The following is a 27,693-nucleotide window of genomic DNA, read 5'->3' as shown; positions in this document are numbered from 1 at the left end:
CCAAGCCCACTCGGTTCCATGGAACCAGCAAGCGCGGCCCCGCCCTTCGCGAGGGACCTACCACCCAGAAGTCTGTGCGCCAGGAGACCCCGCCCCGGCGCCCATCCGACCCGACGGCCGCGCCGGGCCCAACGTAAAGCGTAGGGTTTCGCGACAGCTCAGACTCCACCCCTCCGGCCACATGTCGCGCAGGTCTTCCGGCCGGACGCCGCGCCACCTCCTCGCGCTGCTTTACGAACCTAGCGCGGCGGCGCCCCGCCTCCTGCCTCCGTCCTCACTTCCCCGCCCCCTCCTGGTTTCGCGTCTCCAAGCCCGTCGCGCCCGCTATAATCACGTGATTGCCTCATCCGGGTCCTTTGCGTTCTCTCTCCCTCTCCCAACATGGCGGCCTCAGGTGAGTGAGCGGCCGAGCGTGGCCAGGGACCAGGCTCCGAAACAGCCTCCGGGCTTGATCCGCTCCTTGCTGGAGTCGGGGGACAGGTGGCACCGGCACCTTTCGGGCCTGGGGGCTGCGGCAGGCGGGCGGCACGGCCGCTTTTAGGTTACTGCCCCGGGATGTCTAGGGGGAGGGGATTCCCCTCCCCCTCACACCCTTTTCACCCCGTTGCGCGAGGTTGGAGTGGGCAGTAATGGTGGACTTCGGCTTCCACCGGAGGAGGTAGCGCGGGGAGAGGTGCGGGAGGCGCGAGGCCCGCTCGTAGACGGGAAGCCCTGCGCCCGCGCCGCGGCGCGGAGGACGGAAGGAGGCGGTTGGCGCGCGGACCGGAGCGCATGCGACCGGGGACTCCCGAGGCGCGAGGCCGTTGCGGACCCTAGCGGGGGCAGGGGGTGGGGGGGGCAGTTAGAGCGCGAGTCGGTGGAGGGGCGGAGGAGCGCCGCGGTGCGGGTGCGCTTGCGCGACAAGGGGGCCGAGGCGAGGTGGAGAAGGCGCGCCTCGGAAGCGTGCGCCGGAGTCCAGATGGGAAGCTTTGATGGGCCTGGGCTTTGCTCGTTGGTGACCTTGTACCTTAGGCTCTGGTTGGTCTTGGAGTGTGACCCGGCCTCTGTACTCCAGGAGAACGCATGTTAGGTTTGGAGGTTGGTGCTACTACCGTTGGGGGTAGGGAGCCTAGTGTGCGCCCACGTGTTAGGGAGGAGCTGTAGGGACGGACACCTATCTCCTATGCGGTTTTCTTTCCAACTCTAATTCAACAGTATTTACTCAATGCAGACTATGCCAGGCACGAGTGGGGAACAAGATCAGCTTCCATTGGTTGGCTTTTTGGTAGTTCGAGTGTCGGGATTCAGCTTGCTCTTGTCATTTTCCTAGATAATTGGGAAACTTCCAAAAGGTGCTATTAAAATAATGGCTAGAGGTTCTGTGGTTTTCTAGCTCTTATTTTTTTAAGTGGGGTGTGTATGTCACTGCATTGCAAGTGGTTTTGTTTTGTTTTTGCATTTGCAATGGACCTGTAAGAATGTCAGTGTGGCTTTTAAACACCTAGCTTTAGTTTGGGAAGTACAGCTTATTTTCTCTAGTATGACCCTCTAGTCTATAAAAAATACTTTGTGGATTGCTGCCTCTAAACTTTGAGAAAGGGTCTCTATTATTTAGCTTTGACTGTCCTGGAACTAAGTAGACCCTGAACTCACAGAGATCCACTTCCTCCAGATGCTAGGATTTAAAGGCAACACTCAAAGCCTTGGGGTTTTTTGTTTGTTTGTTTTTGTTTTTGTTTTTTTGTTTGTTTGTTTTGTTTTTCGAGACAGGGTTTCTCTGTGTAGCTTTGTGCTTTTCCTGGATCTCGCTCTGTAGACCAGGCTGGCCTCGAACTCACAAAAATCCGCCCGGCCATGCCTCTCCCCCCCCCCCCCTTCCCCTTTCAGGACTGGGGTTTCTCTTTGTAGCCTTGGCTGTCCTGGATTGCTTCATACACCAGGCTAGCCTCCAACTCAGATCCGCCTGCCTCTGCCTCTCAAATGCTGGGACTAAAGGTAACAGCACACCAGGCAGTTCATCAGAAATCCCGTCTTTGCTGGTTGGTGGTGGTGCCAAGCCTTTAAACCAGTACCAGGCAGAGGCAGGTGGATCTCTGTGAGTTCAAGGCCAGCCTGCTCTACAGAGTGAGTTCCAGGATAGGCTCCAAAAGCTACACAGAAAAACCTTGTCTTGAAAAAGAAGAGAAAAGAAATCCCATCTTTTCTACTACAAGGGAACTTAGACATGGTAAGCAAGTGCCCACTCCCATCCCCCTCCCTTTTTTTAAAAAAATTTTGGTTTTTGGAGGTAGGATTTCTCTGCCTAGTCCTGGTTGGATCCCCCTGCCTCTCCCTCAAACACTCAGATCAAAGGCGTGTGCCACCACCTGTTTACGCAAGCACTCTCAACACTTAAGTAAGTTGTATCCCCAACCCCGGATATAACAGCTTTTGTTAGTATAGCACTTAATTGAAGAAGCCCGTGAGATAATGTAAAGAATTGGTGGTTTCTCACAGCTGAAAAAATGCTTAAAGATTTGTTTAAGGCCACATTGCTTGCAGGTAGCAGAGCAGGGTCAAAATCCTGGAGACTCCAGGCTCTTGGGCTTATTAAGATGAGAAGTACTAAAATGCCACACTAAGTTGAAGTTGCTATCAAACAACATCTAAAACTTACAAAACTGTTTTAATTGGTGAAAAATACTCATTGGTCTAGTTACTACCTTGTCAGTTTAGTGTCTTAACTGGGTGAAAAGTCTAGGTGGATTTCCCTTTTAGGAAATTCTTGGTTGTGGACGACATAGCTGAACTGAGGATATGGCGCAGGCTAGGGGCACTTGCTGCCAAGGCTGACAGGTTGAGTTTAGTTCCCACAATCCACATAGTGGAAGCCAGAGCAGACTCCAGATTCCTGCAAGTTGTCCTCTACCTGTGTGCTATCAAACAATAGTCAGAAGTTAGAAGACATCACAGTAAGCTGTCTTTCGTTGTATTCGTGTGTGATTCGAATTCTTTAAAAGGTTTGCCTAGTAATATCTACCCCTTTTTCTTCCATATCTATGATACCCTCCCAGGAAGACCCCCCTCTTTAAATTCAGCTCAGGAAATGTAACTTGATTTGTTAGCTCAGCACAATTTTACCTCTGGCCTTTCAAGAGTTTGGAATTGACCACATTTCTTCCAATTACACCAACTTTGAGTGGCCAGTATACCCAGAGCTGGAAATGGGTCTTGAGTTCTCTGAAAAAAAAAAAGTTATTGAGGCAATACCAGTTTCCATGTGACCCCTTGCTGACCTTCAGTATCTTAGTGTCTCAGAGCTGACTGACAAATGAGACTGTTTAAGATTCTAGAAAACTTGAGCCAAGGTGGGAATGTCATTTAAAAAAAAAAAAAAACTTCAATCTATGAGATTTTAGCTGAATATGGTGGCTTACCTTTGTCATCCCAGCACTCAGGAGGTTGAGACTGGAGGATTGCCATGAGTTCCAGACTAGCCTGAATACAGTGAGATTCTGCCTCAGAGAAAAGGACTTTTCTCTCTCTCTCTCTCTCTCTCTCTCTCTCTCTCTCTCTCTCTCTCTCCTTTTTTTTTTTTTTTTTTTTTTTTTGGTTTTTTTTTGGTTTTTTCAAGACAGGGTTTCTCTGTGTAGCTTTGCGCCTTTCCTGGAACTCACTTGGTAGCCCAGGCTGGCCTCGAATTCACAGAGATCCGCCTGCCTCTGCCTCCCAAGTGCTGGGATTAAAGGCTTGCGCCAACACTGCCCGGCTTTTTTTAAGTTTTTATTGTGGCTATTTGAGTTGTTAAAGTGGGCTGCCTCTTTACCTAGTGTGAGTTTCTTCATTTATAAATGGACATAGTTTATCTGCAGATCTCTTGGCAATAGGAATCATAATATTTTTATATTATAATTTGGTATGTTACATTAAAATTGTAGCTAGTGTATGTAAGATGTGCTTAGGACTTTAACATAACACTCATTGTGCTGTGAGGTATTTCTTTGGATTTATAGTGAGAAAATGGTGTTAAATGGTTGCTTTTATAAAGTGCTGATCTTTATAGTTAAACAGTTTCAATGGCTGTAGTTACATGTATACAAATCACCTTTGCAAATCCCATCCTGTACAGAGTATTTGTTGCATTGCAAGGATACTTAGATTTAGATGGCCAAGATTAAAAACACTAATAAAGTCAAATTGTGAGTATTGTCAATTGAAGGAAAAGTGTTTCATATGGAAAAGGTATGTGTGTTCATTTTGATAATAGCTTTGAGATGTGATTCACAAGAGAACTGTTTGTGTGTTTTAAGGCTTGCCTTTAAGTCTAGCATCTAGCATTTGGAAGGCAGAGGCAGGCAGATTTTCATGAATTTCAGGCCAGTGAAGGGCTACATAGTGAGCCTCTGTCTCTCCTACCCCACCTCACCCCACAAAAAAAAGGTGCAGAAGGTTGCTATATACAAATAAGCTTAGTTGTATATACTTGGGGTGGGGCAGGAGGTGTTAAGCTATGTAGCTCAGTCTGGTAATTGATATTGCCTGAGCCTCCCAAGTTTTAGGATTTACCTTTTACACACACACACACACACACACACCCTTGGGTCGATTCTTTATGTGGCTCAGTCTGGCCTTCAGCAGCCTTCCTGCCTCTGCCTCTCCTGAGCCTTTTATTTACTGAAGTGAAAATGTCACCTGAGCAGTGTTTCTCAGACTAGAGATAAGGTAGAGCTCAGTGGTGAGTGTTTGTCTAGCATGCATGAAGCCAGAAAACAACAAAGCTTGAACTGCTCAGTAGCAGATGCCTGTCATCTCAGTGCTTGGGGGGCAGGGACAGGATTGCTGTGAATTCTAGGACAGCCAGGGCTACACAGTGAGAACCTGCCTCAAAGGGGTGGGGGTCAGGGGAGAGAAAAGGAAAGTTGAGAAATATCCTGATTGAAGAATTGAGCTGATCCCCCAGGCCTCTCCAATTTCAAACACAATTGAATGTGTTTTTTTGTTTTGTGTTTTTGTTTGTTTGTTTGTTTTTCAACATTTATTTGGGTTATTTTGTTGGTTTGGTTCTTGTTCATTTTATTTATTTATTTATTTACACAGGATTTCTCTGTGTAACAGCTCTGGCCATCCTGGAAGTCGCTTTGTAGACCATGCTGGCCCCAGAACTCTGCTTCCCAAGTGCTGGGATTAAGTCAAGATTTATTTTATGTGTATGGGCGTTTTTCTGTTTATCTTACATGTGCCTACAGTTCCTGGGGAGGCCAGAAGGAGGCATCAGATGACTTGGAGCTGAGTTACTGACTGCTGTTAGCTTCCATCTAGGTGCTGGGAATCAAACCAGGGTTCTCTGGAAGGACAGCCAGTACCTTAACCTCTGAACTGTTTCCTTAGCTCCGTATGTTCTGGGGTTTTTTTTGTTTTGTTTTGTTTTTTTAGTAAGAACCTATTGGACCACTGCAGGTGCTGGAAGCCATAGAGTGCTTACCTAGCATGTGCAAAGCCCTAGATTCAATCCACAGTACTTCACAATAAAGCAAGATACAACAGAGTATATTGCACACCTGTCTTGTACCTGGAAAGTTGAACCAGAAGAATGAATCTTAAATTCCTGAACCACTAGCCCCTCCCCCAATATATTGTCTCTTATAAGGTCTTCTATGCTTTAAAACTAATTTGGGAGATGATTTTAAATTCTTATATTTAACTTTACCAGGCAGGTAAAGAGCTTCAGGTATATAATACCTCTCCTTGGATTGGACTTAGCTTTAGAAATTAGAAGAAGTTTGCTTCGTGAGTTGATTGATTTGTTAACTAATTCATGCAAGATTTGGGGTTGGGGAATCATTGTGTCAAAGACTTTATATTATTGGCTTTTTTTTTTTTTTTTTTTTTTTTTTTTTTGAGACAGAGTCTATCTTTGTGTAGTTCTGTCTGTCCTGGAGCTTTGTAGACCAGGCCGGCCTCGAACTCAGAGAGAGCTTTCTGCCTCTACCTCCTGGGTGCTGGAAATAAAAGATATGTGCAACCACACCCAGCCTTAAAATCTTTTTATTTTTGTGTATGTGTGTCTAAATGTGGGTATATGCACATGAGTACAGGTAGCCAGGCATCCGACTTTCTCTGTAGCTGGAGTTAGATGTTGTTCTGGGCTGCCTGAGCTGGGTGGTGGGGACTAAACTTGAGTCCCCTGCAAAAGCAGTCCACAATTTCTACCACTGATCCATCGTTCCAGCCCTCCACAGTTGAAATCTTTTAAACATGCAGAGCCCTGGATTTTAGAAGAGCAAAGGGCACGGGAGGATTTTGATAACTTGTCAGTAGAGTAAAATGGAGTGGGACAAACATTGCTATACCAATTTATTTTCTTTTCAGGGTCTACTAAAAACAAAAAACTGCTGCTTATGTATGAGTTATTGTGGCAGCTACATTTAAGTAAGAGATCTTTTAAGGAAATTTTAGCCTGTCTTTTGAAGCCTTTTACCTCATCTAACAGTGATTTCTTGGCCAGATTTGGGTGGCAGGGAGCCATAAGGATCATAAAGGAAATAAGTGATTCAAAAGTATTTTTAAAGTAACTAGTTTTAATGTTTTATTAATACTTTTTTAGCTAATTTTTGAAATATCACATAACATTAATGAAGACTGAGACTTGTTTGTCTCTTGTTGAAATCAAGAGGTTAAGAGTTGAGAAACCCTGATCTACAAAGTTGATTTAAGCCCTATCATTTCAGAGGGTAGATTAATACCAAATTAATGCTGTGGTGGTATATAAGATGATGTATACAGAACAATGGGAGGGGGAATACCTTAAATTCTTACTATTCTGTTGAACTTGATTATCTTGGCTTGACCACCACCAGTGTTTACTCCACGTGGCCAAAATAGACTAATGAATAGATATTAGCTAATGGTAGTAGCCAGATGAGGATCAGAATCTCCGTCGGGCATCATTCTAACCCCAGGTTGTTTTGTTTTGTTTTGTTTTTAATTAAAAAGTATAAAATCAGGACTAAAATAATGTGGCTAGAGATGACAGAGTGGTTAAGAGTACTTGCAGAGGACCCGTGTTCAATTCCCAGCTCCTACATGGTGGCTCTCTATCTGTGACTCTGGGTTCAGGGGACCCAAGACTTTGTACTAGCTTCTACAGGCATAAATCTAAAGTGTTCCATCTTGTATCGCATTCAGGTGATCTTATCGTTTGTTAGTTCTGGCCTAGCATGCACAAAGCTCCTGAGTTCAGTCACCGGTCAACCTGGTGTGCATTCCCGTGTCACAGCACTGAGGGAGAAGTTGGGGACAAGAGAATCAGGTCATCCTTGGCTACATGGGGGCAGTTAGAGACCAACCTTGTCTCAATGAGGGAGGCATATGGCAAACTTAAAACTGCATGTGAATTGGAGCAATGTGAGTGCTTTAGAACCCTCTGCTTAACTATTTTCAAAGAGTAGGAAAGTTCCCGACTGTAGCTCAGTTTGTGGCCAGGCCTTGGCACTCTAGCCTTAGAGGAACAGAAGGGACTGAGAGAATTATGTGATCTGGCTGATAAATTGTCCATTGTAGAGCCATATTAGTGTTAAGTCGCTTAAGAAACTACTGATTTATAGCCATCTTCTCTATGTTTTTGTGGCATGTTCATTTGGTTTGAGCATTCAAACCGTAATGCTTGATTTGAGGTGGTTAATTATGTCCATAATGTTGTCTGTAGCATTCATAGTAGGCAGGGCACCTTTACTTTCTTGACAGTTGAATTTGAGAAAGCAACTTTCTGTTAAGCATTGGTGTATCAAGTTAGATTATTCCTCTTGAGTTGAAAATTAGGTAAGAATTGGAAGATGGAGGAAGAACTCATGATTGTTAAAAACCGTGAAGCTGCTGGCCATGGTGGCATATCCCTTTAACCCCAGCACTTAGAAGCCAGAGGTGGGTAAATCTCAACTAGCCTGGGCTGCATAGTGAGAGCCTGTCTCAAAAAACAGCTATGAAGCTGAGAGTTGACACAACAAAGTTGCTTAACTTTTGGAGGAGGGGGAACAGTCACTGTTTACCAAGGCTGGCTTCGAACTTGTAATCATCCTGTTTCAGCCTTCATGATGCTACAATTACAGGCCAGTGCCAACCCAGCCATGTGGGATTTTGTTGGGTTGGTTTGGCGCTCCACCCCCACCCCCTTTGCCTTACTTGTGCGTTAGGCCCCAGGTGGGTGAATAATACAGTAGAAAACATCTCACAACCGTATTTCCTGGAGGGCATTACTTTCTATACCTTACTTCCCTTTCTGTACCTAAATATGCTTATAGACATAAGCATTTATCTATCTCTTTGTTATATTAGTTTGTGGGACAGGGTCTCATGTATCCCAGGCTAGCTTCAGACTCATTGTGTAGCTGAGGATAGTCTTTAACTTGTGATCTTCCTGATTTCGAGTATATCCTGCCACACTCAGTTTATATGGTGTTAAGGACTGAAGCCAGGACTTGGTACTAGCTGTGCATTTTCAGAGGTTCAGTCCATCACTGTGAAGGGGAGCATGGCAGCATGCGGGCAGATGTGGTGCTGAAGCTGAGAGTGCCATATCTTGTGGGCAACAGGAAATCACTGACTGTCACACTTGAGTGAAGCTGAGAAGAGAGACCTCAGCCCACCCCGACAGTGACAGGCTTCCTACAACAAGGCCACACCTCCTGATGGTGCCACTCCCTTTGGGGGTCTTTTTCTTGTACCTGCATAACATTGTTTCATGTCAATTTCATAATCCAGTCATCTGACCAGTCTTTGTTGATTTCTTAGAATGTCTTTAATGGTGCAGGATAAAAGTCTAAATATTTGTGGGGCAGTGGTGTCTACGCCTTAAGTCCTAGCACTTGGGAGACAGAGATGGGCAGATCTCAGTGAGTTGGAGCAAGTTTCAGGACAGCCAAGGGCACACAGAGAAATCCTGTCTTGAAAGCCAAAAAAAAGTCTAAATACTTGACTGTCATTGAATATAATCTTTCTCTTTTCAGCAAAAAAGAAGAATAAGAAGGGGAAGACCATCTCCCTAACAGACTTTCTAGCTGAGGATGGGGGTACCGGTGGAGGAAGCACCTATGTCCCCAAACCAGTCAGCTGGGCTGATGAAACAGACGATCTGGAAGGAGATGGTAATATCCCTTTGTCATTGTCCTTAGAACTATCATGCTTAAATTTTCACTATTTCACAGTCATTTTCCATAATTTGCCTCATTTGTGATTGGAAAGGATCTTACTTTGTAGAGCCTGAAATTTTTTGTGTGTTTTGGGATGTTGAGTTTACTCTGTGGTTGGCTCTCAAACTGAAAAGAACTTTCAGAATACCTACTGGCTGCATTAAGATTGAGTAGCTAGCTGGGTGGTGGTAGCACTCGCCTTTAATCCCAACACTTGGGAGGCAGAGGCAGGCAGATGTCTTGAGTTGAAAGACCAACCTGCTCTGCAGAGCGAGTTCCAGGACAGCCAGGGCTACACAGAAACCTTGTCTTTAAAAAAAAAAAAAATTGAGTGGTTAGGTGTGGTGATGCACACCTTTAGTCCCAGGTCCTGTCTGTTGCTGGCTACTGTTTGAATGTACAAGATATTCTGTATTTTCACACATAATTATATTATAGTATTCATAATTTAGCAGATTGCATTGCAGCATCACCTTTGGGGATAATAAAATCCTATACCTAAAAGAAACATAAAACTTGTTTGTTTGTGGTGTTTTAATTGGTTGGTTGGTGTGGAGAGTTTGTGTGATTTCTCTATGCAGCCTTAACTGACCTGGAATCCATAGAGATCCATCTGCCTTTGCCTCTGGAGTGCTAGGATTAAAAGCCTGTGCTGCTGTGCCTGGCTTTGTTTTTGGTTGGGGTGCATGTATGTTTCTGTTGCTGTTTGTTACATATTTATTTCAGACAAGGTCTCTGTAAAACTGTCTTGCTATATAGACTGACTGACCTCAAGCTTTCAGAGATCTGCTCACCGCCCCCAGTACTGGGGTACAGGGTGCACCACCACCTCAGAACTTCTTTGTAGTTATTGGGGCACGTCAGTCTAACCACCTTTCTTCCTCCTTTTCCCTTAAAACTTATTACAAACTGATTACTTTGTGTGTTGCCCATTTTTATAATAAACATAGGAAATGTCATATAGCTTATACCTTCTGTAAATGTCGAAACTAAATACAAATTCAGGGACCAGGACTAGAATAGTTGGTTTTGTTTGTGTTTGGGCAGGGGGAGGTAAACCTTGAAGGAAGCCTGGTGAGGTGGTACATACCTGTAATCCCTGCAGTAGGAGTGGGGACAGAAGGACCTAAAGCCTGGGTTACATAACACTGTCTCCAAAAAGCAGAGGTGGAGGGGCAGAAAACACAAGGTCCAGCCCCGTTGTAGGGCGTGGAAGAGCTGTCAGTCAATAATGGTTTATGTACATCAAAACAGATGTGAGTGCTCATTACTCCTGCTTTTCTCTAACTATGAATATTTTGCTTGTGTACCTGTTGGATGCCCCAGAACTGGGATTACAGATGGTTATAATAATTAAACCTGAGTCCTGCAAGAACAACAAGTGCTCTTAACTCCTGAGCCATCTTCCCAGCCTCACTCTTAAGCATAACACCTTAGAAGCATTTTCCTTGTCTTTTTCCATTGCTAAAGCACACCCATTATTGTCTTGTGCTTCAGTGGTACAGCCTTGTTGTGGCTTGGGCTGGTGTTGGCATGAATCTCTGGTTCTATGACACCAGTTATAAGGGAGTATTCCTCTTAATTCTTTTTTCATTTGTTTGTGTGGGTGCTTTTTGAGACAACATCACTTTATAGTTTTGACTGGCCTGGAATTTACTGTAATACCAGGCTGGTCTCAAACTTTGAGCCAGCCTCTGCCTCTGCCTGCTGGGGTTTGGGTTGTTTGAGTGTCTTGTTCTGTAGCCCAGGCTGGCCTTGCTCTCACATCAGTCCTGCTGTTCCATCCTCCCAGGTGCTCTACCATGCCTGGCTTCTTAATCCCTTCTGTCTGCTCTTCTGTCCTAGTGTCAACAACCTGGCACAGTAACGATGACGATGTGTACAGGGCACCTCCAATTGACCGATCCATCCTTCCCACTGCTCCACGGGCTGCTCGGGAACCCAATATCGACCGGAGCCGTCTTCCCAAATCGCCACCCTACACTGCTTTCCTGGGGAACCTGCCCTATGATGTGACAGAAGACTCCATTAAGGAATTCTTTAGAGGACTAAATGTGAGTGTCTTAATGTTAGACTTTTACGTATGGGATGTTGAGAATAGTACCTGAAGTAAACTGATAGTGGAAGGCAGCAGAGTCCAAGATGGGAAGAATACATTAATTTTTTAAGAATTAAAGTGATAGGATTTGAACGGTCGACTATAGAGTAGTCTGTTTTCTAGCCTTCTTCACCAGTTCTCCCCCTGGAGACTTGCAGATACTTGGATGTTCTCAGAGAAATCAATTACATTTGTACTGACCACTGCGGTTTGCTGTTGTCCCTGTCATTCCTTTCCTTGTTCTCTCAGATCAGCGCTGTACGCTTACCACGTGAACCCAGCAATCCAGACAGGTTGAAAGGCTTTGGCTATGCAGAGTTTGAGGACCTGGATTCTCTGCTCAGTGCTCTGAGTCTCAATGAAGAGGTAAAGAGACAGTGGGGGCAGGGCCGTGGTGGAGGGCGAGCTTCACTTCCACCAGACCAAGTCACACTCACGTCGTTTGAACTACAGTGGTTTCCATTAGTTAGGGGAAACACTTTGATGAAATTTTAGGGAAGAAGAGATGTATCATGTGCCAGGTTTCTAAAACCTGCTTAATACTTTGTCTCAGCTCTAAGGTTTTACTTTTTTCAAGATAAACTGTCCTGATAAAGGCAGATAGATCCGGGCAGTGGTGGCACACGCCTTTAGTCCCAGCACTCGGGAGACAGAGGCTGGTCTACAAAGTGAGTTCCAGGAAAGGTGCAAAACTACACAGAGAAACCCTGTGGGGGGGGGGGGTGCAGATAGAAAAGTAATCCAGTTTATATTAAAGGGCATTTTTTTTCAGGGCTGGAGGTGTTTAACCCCAGAAACCTCTGATCACTTCTGAGAAACCCATTTCCTCTGCCACATTCCATAGTCTAAACCTACATTTGGTATAATTGTAAATAAACAGCTCTTAGAAATACTTTCACTGAATAGTGATTGAATGTCGTAATCTGTATCAGATAGTGGTAAAAATTCATAGGTACAGCCAGACACACTGGTTCATACCTGTAATCTCAGCTTTGGGTCAGTATTTAAAAGGCAATTTAGAAAAAGGAAGTCGGGTATACAGAAATACTGAGTGAAAACAGTGAGGAGTAGACAACATCCTGGCTGCTGTGCGTTGTCCTGTTTGAATCAATTGCTTTGGTACTAATCATGCTAGAGTGGTTGTGAGTTGTTTTTTTTTTTTTTTTTTTTTGGTTTGGTTTGGTTTGGTTTTCCAAGACATGGTTTCTCTGTAACCACTCTGGCTATCCTGGAACTCACTCTGTAGACCAGGCTGAACTCAAACTCACAGATCTGCCTGCCTCTGCCTCAGGAGTGCTGGGATTAAAAGTGTGTGTCATCACCCACCACCTTGCGATTGGTTACATTTTAGTTGTCTCCCCCCCCCCCCCCCCCTTTTGAAGGTGGGTCTCTTCCTGTGTATTCTGGGCTGGAACCTGGAGTGACTCTGGCCTCTGCCTCCTGAGGGCTGTAATTATAAGCATGTTAACTGATTGAGAATTCCTCTCAGTATGCTTAACAAACTGCTAGAGTTAATTCCAATATATGAAATTGGGCTTTGGGAAAACAAAAAGATTGGTTTTGTATTCATTTAAGGCCAACTTTGTTAATTCTTCTAAGTTTATTTTAATCTTTCAAATCTTTATAAAGGATTTTTTTTTTTTAAGTCAACCAGGGTTGGTTAATAGGGTCCTATGCTCTCAGTCTCTAGGTAACAGGAGAATTCGAGTGGACGTTGCTGATCAAGCACAGGATAAAGGTGAGAAAACTGGTACAACATTCCAACCAAGTTGGCAGTGATCCAGGGAAGTAGAATCCTATAATAAAAGTTCTCAACTAGTTTTGCTCCATGTGAGGCAGTGTTAAAGGAGATTTGCCACAGATAAATGACTACAGCTGATAACTGGTAGATGCAATCCAGAGAGTCATCCTGTCTGTACCTCAGAGAATTCCCAACCCACAATGTCAGTGGGTTGAGATTTCAAAGCACAGGTCCTGGAGAGAGCTCAGTAGTTAAGTAAGAGCTCTGGCTGCTCTTCCAGAGGACCCAGCACCTGTCCCACACCTGTCTAACTCCAGTTCCAGGGCTTCTGGCACCCTCACACAGACATGCAGGCAAAACACCATAAACATAAAATAAAAATTAATTATATAGTTAAAAAATTTCAAAGCACTGACTAGCCTAATTGGACCTTAAATCTATAATTAGATTTGCTTAATCTGTATTATGAAACAGATAAATATTAAATTAATAAAAACCCATTTGAAGAAAAGAATAGATCAGTTACTTAGAGAGGGCAACTGCAAGACCTGGGCCACTTGTGATGCTAGTGCAGTAGAAAATAGAAGCCAGCGAGACGTGATGTGAGACGTGAGCAGGGTCTCAGCTAACTTGTTTTCTCTGCAGACCGGGATGATCGCTCTTTTGGTCGAGATAGAAATCGGGATTCTGACAAAACAGACACAGACTGGAGGGCCCGTCCTGCCACCGACAGCTTTGATGACTACCCGCCCAGAAGAGGTGACGATAGCTTTGGAGACAGTAAGTTCAGTTGTTGGAATTCACTCTCGGGTCTCTTTGTAATAGAACATTGGCAGTTAGAAGTTAGGGTGTGACTTAGAAATAGAGTTGTTGTTCCTGGTTATGTGGGAGGTGTTTGGTTTTTGTTTTGTTGACAGATGCAGAAAAGGATTCATTAAGCTCCTATTAAAAAGACTTAGCAGAACATGATTGTTTGTAAAGAAGCATAACTGGCGAGAGATGTGGCTCGATCATTAAGTGCCAAGTAATACCACACCGGGGGAGAGCCCAGGGTGGACTCCTAGTACCCTGTTAAAAAGCCAGGTGTGGGGAGGTAAAAGTAGGCAGATCGCTGGAATCTGCTGTCCAGGCTCTTAATGGGTGTGCTGCGGGCCAGTGAGAGGGACCCTGTCTCCAAAAATCAAGATGAACGGTATCTGAGGGACAAACCCAAGGATGACTTTCAGAGAACTTGAAATTTGTTCATTCAAAAAATATAGCGGCTGCACTTAGTGCTGAAGGCAATGTGCAAAGAGTCTGGTCTTCACCAGACGTTGGTGACAGTGGAAGAGAGATTGGGAGTGCGGTGTGAGAGGGCAGAGGAAACAATGCCCATATTTGCCACCTAAATCCAGGGGGAAACTATAGATAAAGTGATTCACCTTTCTTACATATATGAAAAAGGATCAACACTTCATAAAGATTTGAAGATAATAGACTTCTTCATATTATAACATGTATGTAATAGCAAGAATAAAATTTAAGGGGAAAAAAACAAATTTGAAAGCAGCACTGTGCTGAGTTAAGTTTTGTTTGAGGTGGTTTCACTGTGTAGTCCTAGCTGGCCTGAGTCTGTGTCTGCATCTCCCTCCTGTGTGCTGAGACTGTGACAGCTTTTTTATTTTTGTCAGGTGTGGTCATGCCTTTAGTCCCAGCACTTGGGAGGCAGAAGCAGGTGGATCTCTGAGTTCGAACGAAGATTAGCCTGGTCTACACCGAAACCCTGTCTCAAAAAAATTTTTTTTTATTTTTAATTGGGTTTGCACACTTTTCAGTGGGGTTTGCACCCAAGTATAGTGTCTGCAGAGAGTGAAACATTGGACACTGAGCCACAGTTAAAGAAACAGTTGTCATCCACCTGGTGTAGGAACCAAACTCAGGTCCTCTGGAAGAGCCGTGAGCACTCCGGAGAGAGTGACTCCTACAACTGGGTCACTCTCTCCAGCCACCACAGCTTATTAAGATTTATTTATTATGCAGTGTTCTGCCTGCATGTGTCCCTGCAGGCCAGCAGAGGGCACCAGATCTCATTACAGATGGTTGTGAGCACCCATGTCAGTGCTGGGAACTGAACTCAGGACCTCTGGAAGAATGACCAGGGCTCTTAACCTCAGAGCCATCTCTCCAGCCCAGTACCCACCCCCTTTTTCTTTTTTGTATGATTTATTTTATGTGCATTGGTGTTTGTCTGCATGTATGTGTAGGGGGTCTCGGGTACCCTGGAACTAGAAATGCAGACCAATGTGACCTGCCATTTGGACACTGGGAATCGAACTTAGGTCCTCTGTAAGAACAGCCAGTGCTCTTAATGCTGAGCCATCTCTCCAGGCACCACCCCCCCCCCCCCCCCCCCCAGTCTGTCATCCGTCCTCTAGATGGGTCCTCAGAATGGAACTCAGGTGGTCAGGCTTAGAGGCAAGAGCCCTTATATGCTGAACCATCTTGCTGCCCTGGTCCTCACGCTAAACTTTTTGAACCAGTCTTTGGTGGTTTTGTATCGAGCATAGAAAATCCCAGCTGTATTTTGTTTTATGCTTACATGTATTTAAACATCATATTCTAGAATTTGTTATGGAATATATATTTTTATCATCACCCCACCCACCCAAGGGGGAAAAAAAAACCACTTTAACCCAGCAAAATTTCATCAGGGTAACATCCTATAGCTGTCATTTTGTGGATGTGTTTTCGTTTGATTTTGACAGGAAGATAACCTTAAACTCAGTCCTCCTGCTTATACCTCTCAAGTGTTGTTCCTAGGGCAAGCATTCTGCCGTGAGCTCCATTCTTAACACCTATTGGGGGGGGGGGGCTGTTTTGTTTTGGTTTTTATGAAATAATTAACTACTAAGAAATTTTTAATTCAGTACAAATGGTTCTTATTTGGAGGTGTGATTGAACTATAAAACCTGAATCGTAGTGAATAGAACTCATTAAGCCAAGTTGATCGAGTGAGCTCCCACATTCTTTTTTTTTTTTTTTTTTTTTTTTTTTTTTTTTTTTTTTAAGATTTATTTATTTAGCCGGGCGGTGGTGGCGCACGCCTTTAATCCCAGCACTCGGGAGGCAGAGCCAGGAGGATCTCTGTGAGTTCGAGGCCAGCCTGGGCTACCAAGTGAGTTCCAGAGAGGCTCAAAGCTACACAGAGAAACCCTGTCTCAAAAAACCAAAAAAAAAAAAAAAAAAAAAAAAGATTTATTTATTTATTATGTATACAGAAGAGGGTGCCAGCTCTCATTACAGATGGTTGTGAGCCACCATGTGGTTGCTGGGAATTGAACTCAGGACCTCTGGAAGAGCAGTCCAGTGCTCTTAACCTCTGAGCCATCTCTCCAGCCCGAGCTCCCACATTCTATCAACTGCTGGGAGGGGGAGTGATGTTACGTATATTCTTTTCTCTCTAGAGTATCGAGATCGTTACGATTCAGACCGGTACCGGGATGGATACCGGGATGGGTACCGGGACGGCCCACGTCGAGATATGGACCGCTATGGGGGCCGGGATCGATATGATGACCGAGGCAGCAGAGACTATGACCGAGGTAGTCACAGTAACATTATCCGTAAAAGTTCTTCAAGAATTTGGTTTTTTGCTTTTTTCCCTTTCTTTGTGACCACAATTTGAGATCTGTTTACAGGCTATGACTCCAGGATAGGCAGTGGCAGGAGAGCATTTGGTAGTGGGTACCGTAGGGATGATGACTACAGAGGAGGTGGGGACCGCTATGAAGACCGGTATGAGAGAAGGGACGATCGATCATGGAGCTCCAGGGATGATTACTCTCGGGACGACTATAGGCGCGATGACAGAGGTACTCATTTTCTTATCCTTTCATTGTGGGGCAGAAAGTTGGAAAGTTATAAATACCTTACCCACTTCAGCTTTGACACAGTTGTGGGGTGTAAAGGAGGTAGCAGGGCCCAGTGGACAGTTGGATGTGGGTGACATGGTGGAAATGCACAGAATCTGCTCATCTTAAAAGCCTTCGCATATAGTAGATGCTTCAGTTAGAATTTAAAGAACAGCCAGGTGGTGGTTTGTGCACACCTTTAATCCCAGGACTGGGATCTCCGTGAGTTCGAAGCCACCCTGGTCTACAGAGGGAGTTCAGTTCAGGACGGCCAGAGCTGTACAGAAAAATCCTGTCTCCAAAAAAAAAAAAAAAAAAAGCCAAAAGATTTTTATAAGCAGTAGAAAAGTAAGCATTCTATCTTTCAAATGAAGAAAATGAAAGTCCCAGCCAGTAATTGGTATAATAATGTTGAAAGCGAATATTACTGATTTTATTAGTGTGCTTAAATAACAACCACTTATATTCTTAAGTCTGATGAAGCTATCTGAAGGCTAGTTTATCTGGCCTAAAAAGAAATTGTTCTAATTTTTTGACATCTTGTAATAGTTCTGAATGTTTTGTCATTTAAGCCACGTTTGAGAAAGAAAGGTAAATCTAATAAGTGAGCAAAGTATAGTCTCGGTTGTCTTTGACTTTTGGTATTCTCTTTTACATGGTCCCTTCCCTGCCCTGGTGTCTCCCCCGTCTTCCACATCTGTCCTTTTGGGTGCATGCTCAGTCTTGATGATTCCCTCAGCTGCTATGAACAAAGTCTTAGTAGGGTATCTTAAAAGCTGTTGTTACTGGTAGTGCATACATTCAATCCCAGCACTCGGGAGTCCGAGGCAGGCAGTAGATCTGTATGCTTTCTAGGCCAGCCACGTCTGGCTCTTTTCTATATCTGTATCAGATACACATACACACTCACACTCATGCACTCTTGTGTGTGCTTGCATGCATGGAGGTTGATTGAGGACAATTTGGGAGTCCAGTCTCTACCATGAGTGTCCAGGAAATCAAAGTCAGGTTGTCAGGCTTAGCAGTAAGCATCTTTAATTGCTGAGCTTCCTCAGCAACCTGCCATATCTTTAAAAAGAACTTATTTTTGTGATACTTAACATGCATGCAGTATTCTTTTTAAATCTGATTGTCCTACCAAATTTGGCTTATTGTACGCAGAGGCCATCACCTATCCTTGTAGCTTTTTGCATACTATCTAAACATCTATGTGCTCAGCTCTTGAGTTTGTCAATACATGGAAATTTTGAAGGAAAGGAAATGCTATAATGGGAGGACCAGTGGAGGTCGGTAAATTATATTGTTCCAGTGTCTATTATGCCAAGTATTGGCTGTGTGTTTGGTGAGCCCATTTTATCTTGAATGTAAAGATAATTGCTCCCTAACAAGTTTGAGCAGTTGTAGAAACTGTGGCCTTACATCTCTCATAGAAGGCCTGGAAATGGTTCATGGGCCGTGTTGCTATGCAAGCAGGAGGAACTGAGTTCTGTCCCAACACCACATAAAAAACTGGGCAAGGGGCTGGAAGAGCTGGCTAAGCAGTTAAGAACACTCTTGTAGAGGATCTAGGTTCAGTTCTCAGCACCCACATGGTGACTCTCAACTACCAAAACTCCAGTTCCAGGGGATCTGTTGCCTCTGGGACCTAAGAAGTCACCAGGCACACATGTGCTACACACACATGCACGCAAAACACTACACATAAGAAGAAAAAAGCCAGGCAGATTCCTAGAGCTCACTGGACGGCCATCCTACCTTATTTAATGAGCTCTGGGTCAATCAGAGACCCTGTTCAGAAAAGGTAGACAGTGCTTAAGAAATGAGTGTCCCAAGGTCGACTTCTGGCTTCTACACAAACGCACACACAAAAGCTAAATAGTACATTATTTCAATACATGGACACATGTAATAAAGGTATAAAGACAAAATTTAGCATTTATTAGGGCTAGAGAGATGGCTCAGAGGTTAAGAGCACTGACTGTTCTTCCAGAGGTCCTGAGTTCAATTCCCAGCAACCACATGGTGGCTCACAACCATCTGTAATGAGATCTGGCTCCCTCTTCTGTATACATAATACATAAATAAATCTTAAAAAAAGAAATTTAGCATTTATTGTGAGAAGGCAGTGCAGGTGGGCATGTATTGATTTATTACTTAAACCCGGTAGTTGCACTCCCTGGCTTTCTTTCTAGTCACTATACCTTTCATATCAGTTTTCTAAACTAAGGTTATAACCAATTTTAGGTTCATTCTGAAAGTACTCTGACAACATGGAAAGATAAGATATCGGACTACTTAGAATTTCATACAAAAATGTAAGAACTACATAGAGTCTCCTTGGCTGGGAATATAGCTTATCTGTATGTAAAGTGCCTGCTGTGTAGGTAATGAGAGTCTTGATGAGTTCAGATCTCCTGCACGTCATTTAAGAAAATGGTAAACTGGGTGTGTTCACCTGCGCCTATAATAGGGTGATTGAATGTGTATAGGTAGATCCTCGGAGCTCTCTGGCCTTGACATTCGTGTTCTCACACACACACAATGTGTGCAAACACGTACACACTCCTAGAATCTTCCCTGTCACTCATTTTCCAGACCAGATCCTTGAGTAAGATCAGAAGAGCTGTGTCTGGAGTCTGGCTTTCAGCATTCACCTTCTGATTATTTGGAAACTGTTACTTAGAGTTTCATTTAACTTAGGTCCCCCTCAAAGACCCAAACTGAATCTAAAGCCTCGGAGTACTCCTAAGGAAGATGATTCCTCTGCTAGCACCTCCCAGTCCAGCCGAGCGGCTTCTATCTTTGGAGGGGCGAAACCTGTGGACACGGCTGCTAGAGAGCGAGAAGTTGAGGAACGGCTGCAGAAGGAGCAGGAGAAGTTGCAGCGGCAGCTGGAGGAGCCGAAACTAGACCGCCGGCCACGGGAGAGGTGAGGCTGCCTCGGATTAGGGGTTTCCTTCCTGCTGCTGAGAAAGGGTGCATTTGGGGAATGGGGCAGGGTGTGCAGAGTCTGCAGAGTGAGAGAGTGGCACACACTTGAGGACCTGTGCTACACTTGCCGTAGACAGACACTGGTGGCACTTGGGCACAGAAGTAAATACATCATACCTGTTGTTATTGTATTTGTGTGGGTGCCCATGTAGAGATCAGAGGGCAGTTGTGTGGATCCTGGGACACAAAAACCAGATCCTCAGACTTGGCTGGAAGTGCCTTTACCCACCAAGTCATCTCACCAGTCCTACATAATCCCAAGCCGGGTGTGGTGGTATGCTCCTTTGGGAGACAGGCAGACTGATTTCTTCTCTCAAGACCAGCCTGGTCTATGTGACTCCTTAAAAAAAAAAAAAAAAAACCACACACATACACAGAAAAAGAAATTTTTTTCTGTCTTTTAGGAAGAGTTTCAAGTAGATGGTGGGATAAGTAGAAACCAGAAAGTGCTGATCGTGGTAACTCATGCCTGCAATAATTTCAGCACTCAAGCTGAGGCAGGAGAATTGCCATGAGTTTCCTCGTCTACAAAACACAGCAGCAGCAAAAAGATTATACATACTTTTGGTTTTTGAAAGAGTCTCACAGGCCAGTCCAGAAATCACTGCGTGAGACAAGCTTTGTGCTCCTTCCTGCCTCTGCTGCCCGGGTGTGGGAGCTGCAGCACAAGCCTCCACAGCCACCTGCCTTCATTGTTCTGTTACTGGGGGAGAGGGAGGGAGCCCAGAATTACTTTGCCTTTTTGTGTGCTTGTGTGTTACTTGTTTGTTTCAGAGATAGTAAGAATTAAAGTGTTTTGTTATTTGTTTGTTTGTTTGTGACAGAGTCTGTGTAGCCCTGGCTGTCCTGGAACTTGTTTTGTAGACCAGGCTGGTCTCAAACTCAGATCTGCCTGCCTCTGGCTCCTGAGTGCTGGGATTAAAGGGTGCACCAATACTACCCAGCTTATAGCTGTCATTTTCTATCAACAGTTTGTGTCAGGTTCATGGTGGCCTTAAGTGAACTAAACACCATTTTTCTCTGTCTTTTTTTAATCTCCATTGTGCAGACACCCAAGTTGGCGAAGTGAAGAAACTCAGGAAAGAGAACGGTCGAGGACAGGAAGTGAGTCATCGCAGACTGGGACCTCAGCCACATCTGGCAGAAGTAAGTCAGACCAGGGTGGGTATCAGTATTGCTGTTTCCATAACCAGAGTATGCAGGGATTTTGCAGTGTTTTCTTCAGACAAGGCCTCTACATAGCCTTAGGTATCCTGAAACTTCATAGACTAGACCGACCTTGAACCAGTAGTGTTAAGCAAGGCCTGGTGGGTTTTCACATCGTACCTTCAAAAGCCTGAGGAACAGGCACCAGAATAGACTTAAATGATCTGTTGACTACCCATCACTAAAGACAATACTTGACTGATAGATTTGTCTTGTTTTTTAACATTTATTTTGTGGAAGAGTGGGGATTCATGTCATGCCTTGAGGTCAGAGGAAATTTTGCAGAAGTCTGTTTCTCCACCATGAGTGTTCTTGGCACTGATTGAATTCATTTATTAGCAGGTCTTGGTAAGAAGTGCCCATACCTGCTGAGCCACCTTGCCAGCCCCTGTTCTCTGTCTCACTAGTGGATGTTGTTTCTTCAGAGCCACTCACAAGCACAGCTAGTGTTTCAGTACAGCTTCCCGCCCCTTCCCATACTGTGACCCAGTGTTGCCTAAACTCTCCTACCTCCAAGTTTACTTGTACTTGATATTTTAAAAGAGCTCAAGGCCAAAGTGATTTGTAAATTGAGCCAAGTATTGTAAGAGTTTTCTGGAAATGTTTCACATTTGGAGTATCCCAGTAACATGTGGTCCTTGTGGTAGGTTAAGTGTGGTGTTGGTTTGTGTAGCCTTTGGATGGCGCTTGTACTTCAAAGGTAGGAGGCACCTGGCAAGTCAGGGTCCACAGTTCCAGAAAACTTTCATGCAAGCACAAGTGTGTCTGGTTTTTGTCCTGTAAAGGCAGTTGTCTCCTTTACACAGATTTTTCCCTTTTCTGTGTCCATAATGCATTTTTTTCCGGATGACTTTGAGCCATTGGTTTTTGTGTACTTGTAACTGTTAGTCAGAGCAGTCTCTACTGATGGGAAGGACTGAGGTGGAGATACGTCCCCTCCTGTGCTGCGCAGTCAGTCCACGTGAACGCTTGCAGTGTGTAGACAGCGAGTCTCCCCTCTCCCCCAGATACACGCAGGAGAGAGAGTGAGAAGTCTCTAGAAAATGAAACCCTCAATAAAGAAGAAGACTGTCACTCTCCAACCTCCAAACCTCCTAAACCTGATCAGCCTCTAAAGGTAATGCCAGCCCCTCCACCAAAGGAGAATGCGTGGGTGAAGCGAAGCTCTAACCCTCCTGCTCGATCTCAGAGCTCAGACACAGAGCAGCAGTCCCCTACAAGGTGAGTAGCCTGCAACAGCAGCTGCTTAGCTGGAAGGTGCCCCGAGGGGTGCTGGCCTTTGTAGTGTCACAGATGAGGTTGCCTCCTGTATAATTCATACTCGGGTGTCTCATAACAGTGTCTGTTTTCTTGATTTTTGTTAGCCGGTTGGCATCATTTTGATGGGTTGAAATCAGCTATGATGGGAGCATTTATACCACAAATCTGTAGACATGTATAGTGGGCTTTGCCCTGAGACTACTGTTAGTGTAACCTTGAAAGGTCATGTCACTTAACGTGACTTAAGGTTCTCTTAAATTTTCTCAATATTTACGAAGAGAAGACTACTGCTAACCTGGGTTGTAAATTCCAAAGCGTATGGCACTTGAGTGTGGGAATGACTGCATCTGTTGTCTTTCCTGTACTTAACTATTAGTGTTGAAAATGCAGGCTCTTGTGGGTTTCTGTAAGGGATGAGCTTGTGTTGTCTTTCTGTATAAACTGATGGTTGATTGCTCGCTTCTCTAGTGGTGGAGGGAAGGTGGCTCCAACTCAGCCCTCTGAGGACGGACCATCGAGGAAAGGTGAGCCTTGAATACAAACATATCCAGGAGTTTACAAGTTCAGTTCCCAGAGCTCCTATGGTGGGTCATAACCGTTCAGATCTCCAGTTTCTTCCAGGGCATTTGATGCCCTCTTCTGTCCTCCACAAGCATCAGACGTAGGTGGTGCACATACATGTAGGCAATACTCATGAAATAAAAATAACTTTAAAGAAAAATTCCAGAATTAAGCACCTTGCCCAAATAAACTTTTGTTTTTCAAGACCAGGTTTCTCTGTGTAGCCCTGGAACTCGCTCTATAGACAAGCTGGTCTCACAGAGATCTGCCTTTTTCTGCCTCTTGAGTGCAGGGACTAAAGGTGTGAGCCACCCCTGGGAAGATTTTTTTTTTTTTTTTTTTTTTTTTAAATACTGCGATATTTTTTCAGTTTTTCCATGTAGCTCTGGCTGTCCTGGAACTCACTCCATAGACCAGGCTGGCCTGGAACTCAGATCTCCCTGCCTCTGTCTCACCAGTACTGGGATTAAAGGCGTGCACCACCACCAGCACCACCACCTGGCTTCTAGTCCTTATTTCTGTATTGCTTTTCCAGCTGGCATTCACTACAGTGGGACTTTTGAATAGGTCTTGTTTGGTGTGCATGTGTGTTATACAGGAACTTGGGGAGAAGGCCTTTGGAGGCTGGTTTGGAGTGGGGTTACTTTCCCATAGTGCATGTTTTCTTTGGCTTAAAGGAAAGCTAGGATAGAGAGATAGGTTACTTTATATGACTTGAATTTGATTTTGTATTTCTGCTTAAACAGATGAAAATAAAATAGATGGGATGAGTGTCTCAAAAGGCCAAACTGGGACCTCCAGTCGTGGTCCTGGAGAAGGAGGGAACAAAGACCACTGGAAGGAGTTGGATAGGTATGTATAGTTTCCTCTTACCCATTTATGAATCTTTTGATGTTAGATGCAGGGGCTTTTGCAAAGAAGTTCTTGGCTTTCCCAAGTGTTACCAGGTCTACCACTGAACAAACTCAAGTCACAGTTAATTTGAGGTGTCTGAAGTTTCTGCGCTGTCCTAGTAACGCTGTTGAATAGTGGTCTGTGCTTTGTCTGCAGGAAAGATGGCAAAAAAGATCAAGACTCCAGATCTGCACCTGAGCCAAAGAAATCTGAGGAGAATCCAGCCTCTGTAAGTGTCATGTGCTTTCATCCACTTCCTAGCTCAGGTTTGCACTGGGCTCCTGTTCTCTTGAGACTGGAGAAGTTGGGAATGAGTCAGTGGTGTTTGTTCAAATTAGTGAAAAAAGCTAAGATGGGCTTTTTGCTGATGAGCCAACCTTTCTGAGCCCTCATCCTCTTGGAAAATAGAGAGAGTATGTGTATGGCTGGTGAGCTCACCTGTGACCCTGGCCCTCCATGACTGCTGCAGAGGAACATGCTACCCTTAGAGAGTTCCTGTGCTCTGAGCTCAGCTATGCCAAAACATTGACCTTCTGCGTCTAGGTATTTGGTAGGAGAATCTCAGCAGGCTCCACTACCTTGTCCCTCTCCTCTGTTACAGAAGTTCAGTTCTGCAAGCAAGTATGCTGCTCTCTCCGTGGATGGTGAGGATGAGAATGAGGGAGACGACCACACTGAGTAGACCTCCACATGCTGTGCTTTCTTCTAGTCTCCACCCCGGAACATTCAAGAGCAAATCAAACCTCTATCCAGACAAGAAAAATAAAACTCACCATCTCCTGAAGACCTTTCTTAACTTTTTTTTAATGAAATGAAATTGTTTTGCATGCTGCTGCAGCCTTTTAAAGTATTGAAGTAACTGGAGAATCACCATTGTAGCCAGAGATGTGGCTACCGCTTTTGAATGGGGAAGTTGTGATGTGTTCTGATACCAAGCGGCTACCTGGGGCTCCATTCAGCAGAAATGTAGTGACAGTGAGGCAGTAGAGAAAGGTACAAGGAAGAGTGAGATGTCTGCCTTTTAATTCTTATTCTGTGGTGGTACCTATGAATTCCCGAACATCATCTGAATAAATTTCCCATCCTTGGAAAGGTAGATTTAGTCTCTCAAGTTCTTTAGTCTCCAGGAGGCTGCCAGTCCTTCTACTTTAATTCTGACTTAACTGGGGCCAGCCTAGGGGGAATTGTTTTTTGTTTTTTACCCCCCAAGGGGGTAATTGGGAGTGAGTCTACAGGCCACTAACAAGTAGTACCGCTTGGGGACCAAAATGAACGGGAAACTCAATCGTGGTTTGAAAAGCTTTGAGGGAGTGATCAGTTATTTTATACCAGGTAGTAAGGGAAATGGCATGACCTCCGATAAACAAATGAATAGAAGGATCGTTTCCCAGATGAGGAAGCACGTAGCGGGTGTGGGAAATTAATTCGTCATCCAAAATCTGTCCTTTCTAAAGGTTCGAATATATCCACATTCTTTCAAAACCTTGTCACTCTGGTCGTCTCATGTTCTTGATGACGCTGTCAGCCTTCCAAAAGCAGTCTCTGCTCTCACAGGCATTTTATTGTGGTCACCAGAAGCTGTGGCCTGAGGCTCTGTGGTATTGTTGATTCCTGCCCCTGTCTGCTCCTGCTGCTTTCACCACCCCCTTGGAGGTCAGAGTATTTCAGTTGATGGACTGGGGTGGTGAATAGGGGTACATAGATGGGGAGAGTTGAGTTAAAGGTCTTCAGCCTGGATTGGGGTGTTTCTATCCTTTTCTTCACTGGAACCCCATGCTAGTGCTTGCGTTTGTAATGTGACCTAGACTGTGGTTTTCTGCTGAGAGGGGGTTGGTTTCTGGACTTCCCTCAAGAATAAAGGATAATGCAAAGAACTATTGAATAAAGTCCTGGCTTCTCTTGCACAGTAGCTTGACCTGTCTGCTTTGGTCTGCACCTTTGTGTAGGGGTCAGCTCCAAAGTCGGCAAGCTTCCCTGTTGTGGGACCGCAGGGTACCTGCAGGCAGATGAGACCTTGGTCTTAATGTGCAAGTCCTAGGCCTGCTGTGCAGGAGGCTGGTTTGGTGTGCTGCAGCGGTGGGCATAGCAAGTCGCTTACCCAGTGGACTTGATTGGCTAGTAGCTAGAAAGTGGGCTTTTAGAGAGAGACCCACGGTTGAATGGGTTTTTTTAAAGCCGTTGGTTGTAGACAATGAAAAGGTAGTTTGCCCTCTTCATGTCTATTTCCCTTTCAGATAGTTGCACCAGAAGAAAGCTGTTCTGTCCTACTCTCCTACTTTGCTCCTCTGTTAAAATAAAAGCAGGGGTTGACTTATGTCCCGCTCCTGAATACATGTAAAATTTGTACAAAAATATCTTCTATGAAAATGATTTGTAATCTGTAGACATTACTTGGGAGATGTCTTGAGATGTAAAATCCCATCCTTTGGGTTGAGGGTTTTTTGTTTTTCTCCAAATAAATCCAGTCTTTAAAGTTGAAGTTACTGCTGCAGTTTTTGGACACTCCTGTGTTTGAATTGTCCTTGCCTCTTCCACGTCTCCAGCCCTTGGGTTTTATGGAGCAGTGGAGGAGGGCCTCAGTCCATAAGGCCAAGGTTTGGTGCCATGGTCACTTGCTTCGGTCCCCAGCCTTTTGACTAGTGTTAACACCCATGCCTCCTTAAACTCAGCCGTCCATGAGGCCAAGTGGTGCCATCCACACTGACTAGAGCTGCACACGGCAATGCAGAAACCACTGTCCTTCGAGATACCTCAAATTTAAGTTTTCCAGACAGAACTGGTGGTTACTGGAAAGCAGGAAAAAGGGTTAGGACAGAGACAGCCTCTGGAGTCAAAAGGAATTGGAACACATTTGAGGGAGTTGTATCCAAGAATGATGTAGCACTGGCTGCTGGCCATTAAGAGCAGCTGCTTTTGTGTGTGTGTGTGTGTGTGTGTGTGTGTGTGTGTGTGTGTGTGTGTGTGGTTTATTTTGTTTTGAAACAAGGTTTCTCTGTGTAGCTTTGGCTATCCTGGAATTTGCTCTGTAGACCAGGCTGGCTCAAACTCCTGTAGATCATCCTGCCTCTGCCTCCTGAGTACTAGGACTAAAGGTGTGTGCCACTACTGCCTATTTTCTAACAAGTCCAAAACTGGCAGAGTTGGGTAGGGATCTATGAGTGGCTGTGCTGTGAGAGCTTTTCAGTGTGACTAGATAAAGGGTTTCCTAGGCTTCACCCCAGAAGCTGGTCTCCATAGACCTAATAGCTGTCCAACTGGGAGCAACCAAGGTCTGAGAAGAGACTCAGAAACCTAGTTGCAGGGACAGGGCTAATCAGTCCTCACTGCCTGGCTGCCCCTGTCAGCCAGCAGAATGCAAACAGGATGCTGAGACTAGGCTGGGTATACTCCAGGCCACACACACTTGCTTTCTCCTATCAGAGCAGGCGCTGTGCTCTGGAACCTGAGGTAGTGAGGGCCCAAGTTCATGCTAAGGATGTCACCTCAAGCTCTTCACTAGCTTCACATCTGCTTCTGGGAAGCAACATTCAACAAACAAGCTTCGTTTCTCAGCAACCATTATAGCCCCTAGGGCTACAAGTGAAGGGGGACTAGCTTTCCCGCCTCCACAGAAAGTTTGGAAGAGAATGCTGTCCCCGCCCAGCTGCAGCAACCTCCTGGTTGGACAATGCTCACTCTGTCCTCCCAGGAGACCTGCCTCTGGAGTTGGTTCTGCCCCTTACCCCACACTGCTCTTCCTGGTTCTTAGAGCCCAGACTGAAGTTCTCCTGACCCAGTGCTTTTCAGCCAGGACAGACCCACACTCTCAAGACCCACCCCATGAAACTGAGTGCATCAGTCATGGGCATGAGGTCTCAGGCTGTGGAAGAGGGGGTTCTTCCTTCAGTGCCAAGATGGACGTCTTTCTGT

The 27,693-nt window shown here is 44.9% G+C and overlaps 1 protein-coding gene across 2 annotated transcripts; it reads left to right on the top strand.

Moving 5' to 3' along the window:
* The first annotated feature begins 72 nt into the window (after positions 1–72).
* Positions 73–26,263, top strand: Eif4b (eukaryotic translation initiation factor 4B). Of its 2 annotated transcripts, none has more exons than XM_059247043.1 (15): positions 73–394; positions 8,961–9,098; positions 10,989–11,197; positions 11,491–11,607; positions 12,925–12,979; positions 13,628–13,762; positions 16,426–16,563; positions 16,660–16,833; positions 19,573–19,801; positions 20,912–21,009; positions 22,077–22,290; positions 22,798–22,853; positions 23,637–23,742; positions 23,941–24,013; positions 24,386–26,263. In XM_059247043.1, the coding sequence occupies exons 1-15, from the start codon at positions 382–384 to the stop codon at positions 24,464–24,466; spliced, it is 1,836 nt and encodes a 611-aa protein (XP_059103026.1). In that variant the 5' UTR covers positions 73–381; the 3' UTR covers positions 24,467–26,263. The 2 variants fall into 2 exon arrangements, with proteins under 2 accessions (XP_059103026.1, XP_059103025.1); XM_059247042.1 differs by having other exon boundaries at positions 74–394; positions 20,912–21,024.
* The last annotated feature ends 1,430 nt before the right edge of the window (positions 26,264–27,693 follow it).

This window comes from Peromyscus eremicus, chromosome 20 (genome assembly GCF_949786415.1).
Source record: "Peromyscus eremicus chromosome 20, PerEre_H2_v1, whole genome shotgun sequence".
Lineage (NCBI taxonomy): Eukaryota > Metazoa > Chordata > Mammalia > Rodentia > Cricetidae > Peromyscus > Peromyscus eremicus.
This window is presented reverse-complemented; position numbering and strand designations above follow the sequence as displayed.